Below are 6,248 nucleotides of genomic sequence, written 5' to 3' on the forward strand. Positions count from 1 at the left end.
AATTACTTTGAAAGTATCGATGCCCGTGGACACATTTTTGATGGGACTGGTTGACCACAAATCCTCATGCCCCGATTTGTCTAGAGCATGCATTGTATACACTAAGATCTTAGATACATGTGTATATACAAATAAATCTACAATATTGCTTTTCTAGACAGAAGGACTAATATCTTTTTAATTAATCCTATAAGTATTTCCTCTGCCCACGAATAAGTGTATATCTAGTTTGTTTTAAATTGATTTTTTAAAACTAATTCTATAGAAAATAGCATCCACATATATGAAATGGATATAGAGATACTAGTTTAGTATCATAAATATTGTTACTTTTCATACTTCCTCCGTTCATAAAAGGATGTTTCAATTTTGTGAAAATATGAATGTATATATATACTAAACTAAGTCTTGATACATCCAAATTTAGTTAAACTTGAGGCATTCTTTTATGGACGGATGGAGTATTAAGTTAGTGACATTTTAATAGATTTTAATTTAATATAGAACAAAATCTGGATGTACACTTTTTCGCGAACCGGAAGGGTATTGTTTTGAGGTGGAGCCACCACACGAAGCATCAAAATTTCGGTGTTGCCCAATGCGTGGCTGGAGGTTGAGGGTCACCAAAGTCTGATAAGATAAACACATGGCTCATTCATAGAGGAACCCAAATCGCACATTGTCACGAAACCGCAATAATGCCACCAGCAACCAACGCGCGCGATTCCATTCCTCGAAGCTTCACAAGGCCTACCACGCGCCGAGTCAGCCACAACGTGACCCCGATCCCAGCCCCGACAGGTCGGCCCCACCCGTCCTCACCCAGAAGCCGTCCGAACCTCAAAGAAGCCCGCGATCCCGAGACGCTTTTTTTCCCTCCGTGCACCCAGTCCATTGTACACCGGGGCCACCACAGCCGCGAATTCCGCCCGCCCCAGCTGTCAAGCCCAATTCACTGCGGAAGCACGTGACAGACTGGTCAGCGAAGTCGGCCTCCCTAGGCGCGGCGCACCGTGGACGGGCGCTCCCAGCCGCGAGTTCCCGCCCGGGGCTGGCCCCACCGCGCGTCCACGGGTCCACGGGCCTCCGCGCGGGCCGGGTCGCTTCCTTGGCGGCCACGGGTCCGATAGCCGGACCTATAAATAAGGGCCCGGGGCGAGGGTTCCTCCCTCAGCCGCACGCAACTCGTCGCATAGGAATTTCTTCCCACCCCAGCCCTCTCGCCGCCGCCGCTCCCTTGAGATCAAACTCGTCGAGAGGGAGAGAAAATTTTGCAGTCTCGGATCGAGATCTGCGTCGGGAGAGGAGAGGGGTAGAAGGGATTCTTCGGATCGGAATCGAAGCAAGCGGGCGCGCTCGGGATCGGGGTTTCCAAACAAATCTTCCCAAGGAACTGTGAGTTTTCTTCCTCGCCGAATTACCCTGTTTGCTGTCGTAGCTGTAGAATTTTGATCTCTAGGTCGTGGTGTTATGCGCCCTTAGGTGGTTATTATTATTATGCCCAGTGGATTCGGTTGGAGGATTATAGTCTTTGCGTAGTCAAACATTTAGATCTGGGATGGTACGGTTCTGGCTATGCATGTGGTTTCTAGATGTACCGATGTGATGGGTCGCTCATACAGTAGGAAAATTATTCGCTATTCAACATGGATTTTGGTAGTCAAAATCGAGCCGAGAATATTCGCTGTGCACCTATACTTGTCGCTGAATTAAATTGCGTCTAGAAATAAGGAGATTAGAGTAATTCCCGTGTCTGGATATAATCAAATAATAGAGCATTGACCATCAGGTGTATGCCACCATATCTTAGATTAGGTGCTCACGGTAGAATATAACCAAACAAACAAAATTCTTGTGTTTAGAAGTACTCAAACGATCGAGCCTGGAACATTAGATTAACTCATCATGCATGGCAAAACACTAGGCTCGTGGTTGAAATTTCTCTTGAATTCTAGACGTTTTGATTGTTATCCATTTAGTACAGGCTGTGTCTGGGAATAAACAAATAATCGAGATTATTTATTTGATAAACAAATAATCTTGATTCTTATATCCTATTTAACAAGAATAAATATGCAGTATTGTTTGTTCACTTGGAACCTTGAATGCTTTGATGGAATCTGCTGTATAACTCTTCGTTTCTCCCTGTGCAGTTTGTGAATGTTCTAATGGAGTCAAAGGGTGGGAAAAAATCTAGCAGTAGTTCCCTCATGTACGAAGCTCCCCTCGGTTACAGCATTGAGGACGTTCGACCAGCTGGAGGCGCAAAGAAGTTTTCTGCTGCATACTCAAACGTAAGAACGAAACACGCTGTTTTCCTCATTTTCAAACACTGTGTCTCCCTGTGTAGCTGGATGTGTTGCTAACCATGTGAAAACTGTTTCTTCTTTTGCAGTGCGCGAAGAAGCCTTCCTGATATCGCTTTTGGCTTCCCCGTTCCCGTAGTTTAGGATTTTTATGCAATTTTATTCTGACGCTTTTCTTCCACCAATCTCTCTGGCTAGCTGCTTCACGATAGTCGACCAGTTCTCTCCCTTTGTTCCTCTCTGTTCCTCCACCCTCGGCGTTGTTTTCTGACTCAGCTGCTGCAATGGCTGTCCTTGACTCTGCCCCCGTCTCGGCGATCGGGTTCGAGGGCTACGAGAAGCGCCTCGAGATCACCTTCTCTGAGGCATCCATCTTTGCCGACCCTCATGGTCGTGGCCTGCGCGCCCTCTCCAGGGCCCAGATTGACTCTGTTCTTGATCTTGCACGGTGCACCATTGTGTCTGAGCTCTCCAACAAGGACTTCGACTCCTATGTGCTCTCTGAGTCTAGCCTCTTCATCTACTCTCACAAGATTGTGATCAAGACCTGTGGGACCACCATGCTCCTGCTCACCATTCCAAGGATACTTGAGCTTGCTGAAGAGCTGTGCATGCCGCTTGCTGCTGTCAAGTACTCTCGTGGGATGTTCATCTTCCCTGGCGCGCAGCCTGCTCCCCACAGGAGCTTCTCTGAGGAGGTTGATGTCCTGAACCGCTACTTTGGCGGCCTCAAGTCTGGCGGCAATGCCTATGTGATCGGAGACCCAGCCAGGCCTGGCCAGAAGTGGCACATCTACTATGCCACCGAGCAGCCTGAGCAGCCCATGGTGACCCTCGAGATGTGCATGACTGGTCTGGACAAGAAGAAGGCCTCTGTATTCTTCAAGACCTCTGCTGATGGCCACGTCTCCTGTGCCAAGGAGATGACCAAGGTCTCGGGCATCTCTGACATCATCCCTGAGATGGAGGTCTGCGACTTCGACTTTGAGCCCTGCGGCTACTCCATGAACGCCATCCACGGGTCTGCCTTCTCCACCATCCATGTGACCCCTGAGGATGGCTTCAGCTACGCCAGCTACGAGGTCATGGGCATGGATGCCTCTGCTCTTGCCTACGGCGACGTTGTCAAGAGGGTCCTCAGGTGCTTTGGCCCCTCGGAGTTCTCTGTTGCCGTCACCATCTTCGGTGGTCGTGGCCACGCAGCTACATGGGGGAAGCAGCTTGAAGCCGAGGCATACGACTGCAACAACACTGTAGAGCAAGCCCTCCCATGCGGTGGTGTCCTCATCTACCAGAGCTTCACCGCGAACGAGGAAGTCGCTGTCTCTGCTGGGTCTCCCAGGTCTGTCTTCCACTGCTTTGAGGGCGAGAACGCCGAGAACCACCCTCTTGTCAAGGAAGGCAAGCTCGCCAACCTGCTCGCATGGCGAGCGGACGAGGATGATGTGGAGGAGGACGGGTTGCTGTGCTGAGTGAGACGACGTGAATGAATGATTGATCTGCTGTCGCTGTTTCGTCCGTGGAATATGTTCTGACTTCCTTGTCTCTATCGTTTCGTTTCGGTTTATTTATGTGAAGCAGCCGGCCAGGCTATTGTAATAAAACTATTGTTGGCTCTAGGTGGTCAGCTGCGTCTACCACAATGAGCATACGTTTGGGGAAAAGTTGTCACAACTTATAAATAAGAATTCATTGATAAATGTCTGTTGTCACTACTGATATGGTCTTTCTACATTCCACTGTGGTAACAGTGTTCGTAATCATTCATTGTGAAATGTCTCTTTTCACTACTGATTTGGTCTCTTCTGCATTCCACTGTGGTAATTGTGTTTGTGATCAGTTGTTGCATTCCACTGTGGTAATTGTGTTTGTGATCAGTTGTTAGATCTGACGTTTTGGTACCATGTAGTTCCTTGATTGTTGAAACTAGTTCGATTCTCCTTGCTATTTCTGATGAACACATTGTGATAGCTCGGCCTCACTTTTGTGAATCCTGGTTAATCATTCGCTTGGATGGACACGGTTGGTTTCTTCATGCTTATCTTCTGCATTTCTGATTCCCTGTTGGATACATATCTTCTGCATTTCTGCTGCACGTGCAAGTGGTACATCAATAATTCAAGGTTGCAGCTGGATGCTTCAATAATTCATTCGAGGTGTAGATGCTCGGCCTCGAGAGTTGGATGGGCAGCGAACCGGCGCACCCGATTCACACGAAGATAACTTTCTCTTGGCAGTTGAATAATGTTCTTGTAGTCGTAGAGCTCATCTTTTTTGCATAGAACAAGAAGAACCATATCCAATCTTGCGTAAAACAAGAAGACGAGACCAAGTTGCTGATAATTGTGTGCGCGTAGCTGGAGATGCGCATGGTCGACGCGGATATGTTCGAGCGTGATAGCTCCACCAGCACAAACTGTTCCTGGATGGTGCGTCTCACCTGGATCTCCGATCGATCGAGCGGTGTCGCCCATGAATGCTTTGACAACTACGCTTGAGCCGCCGATCTGTCCACGTTGCGCCGTATCCGGTCCATCATAACGTCGGAAGTCGAAAGCTACTCTGCTGACATTATTTAGCAGCAACAGCACGGGATGCATCAGCCTTTGCACACACGACTGTTGCTTCTTGCCTTTTGTCTTCCATGGGGAGCTAAGCCGGTTGGTTTTGTTTCGAATGAATTTCATGTTTTACCTGTTGTTTGCAAGTGTTTAACCACAGAATGAGGAAAAATATGGTGATAGCATAATAACTTGTGTTAAGAGCATCTCCACTGGCGCTCCTCAAATAGGCACCGGCAGCATGCTATGGGGGTCGCCGGCATCTGCTCCCCAATCTGAGGAGCGATTGCACACATCAGCGAACTCAATAAGAATTCTCAAAAGTAACATTGGAGACGCAAAAAAATTAAACTGCTCAATTTTGTTTAAATTTAGGATTATTTACATGAAATTGAATGAAACTTGAATTTTAAATTAGACTAAATTAAACCCTAATCTACTGGCTGTTGGTTGGGGCACGTGACGGGTCTGCCTCGTCATCGTACTTCCCCTTTGTTGTCGCATGCACCCATGCCCCCTTCTCCGCCCCTCTATGCATCTGGCGGTGGAGCATGGCCGCCAGCGAGCTTGCCGGCGGCGCTGCCCCCTCAGCGCCGCCTGCCACTAGCGAGACTCCTCCTTCTGGGTGAGCCTCGCTTGCTCACGGGCGGCGGCCTCGGCTTGGTGCTAAGCGTTTAGCTCAAGCGGCCTCTGCCGCTTGGCCGCTATGAGGAGTTGACCCGCCTCCTCCGTGGCCGCGCGCCGGCGAGAGATCTCGATGGCGTGCTTCAAGTTGGCGTCGTTGATCTCTTCCAGCTCCGGAGCCTCCGAAAACGCAGTGCGTTGAAGGATGCCAAGATCACCGCCTGCTCTTGGTCGCCTTGGAACTGCTCCACCTCGCCCCACTGAGCCGCCTCCTCCACCGCCTCGACTTCTGCGTCTGCGATGAATGTCTCATTTCACTCGTCGAACCGGGAGTCGTCAAGTTAAAGTCTAGCTTCTTGAATTCGGCGTCGGGCTGCGGTGGGTCCATAAGCACGGGCTGCGGTGGCTCTGGATGTGGTGGTTGCGTCGCCGCTGGCGTGCGGCCGTTCCGGCCTAGCATCGAGTACGTGGTTACCGGCTGGCGCACCATTGTTGTGGAGAGGCAAGTTCGGCAGAGCATAAGAAAGCGACAGTGGTGGAGATGCTAGTGCGGCGGAGGTGAGCAGATCACACTAAATAGGCGGTGGCGACTCGCCGTAGAGCATCCGAGGCGTCGCATTTATGGCGGCGTTTTTGCTTGGAGAACCGGTGGCTTCATTAACGGCAATTTGCTGCAGAGCATAAGAGGCGCCGCATTAAAGGATGCAGTCAACGGTAGAGTCGTTGACATGATGGTCCCGCCCTTCGAATCCGATGT

At 49.6% G+C, this 6,248-nt stretch overlaps 1 protein-coding gene across 1 annotated transcript; it reads left to right on the forward strand.

Annotated features, from left to right (window-relative positions):
- Positions 1–2,446: 2,446 nt before the first annotated feature.
- LOC127335416 (S-adenosylmethionine decarboxylase proenzyme) lies at positions 2,447–4,006 on the forward strand. Its single transcript, XM_051362074.2, has one exon. The coding sequence runs from the start codon at positions 2,591–2,593 to the stop codon at positions 3,776–3,778; it is 1,188 nt and encodes a 395-aa protein (XP_051218034.1). The 5' UTR covers positions 2,447–2,590; the 3' UTR covers positions 3,779–4,006.
- The last annotated feature ends 2,242 nt before the right edge of the window (positions 4,007–6,248 follow it).

Source organism: Lolium perenne, chromosome 2, assembly GCF_019359855.2.
Source record: "Lolium perenne isolate Kyuss_39 chromosome 2, Kyuss_2.0, whole genome shotgun sequence".
NCBI classification, from domain to species: domain Eukaryota; kingdom Viridiplantae; phylum Streptophyta; class Magnoliopsida; order Poales; family Poaceae; genus Lolium; species Lolium perenne.

Excerpts from the sequence above, each read along its gene's own strand:
- LOC127335416 (XM_051362074.2), top strand. The coding sequence starts at position 2,591 with ATGGCTGTCCTTGACTCTGCCCCCGTCTCGGCGATCGGGTTCGAGGGC.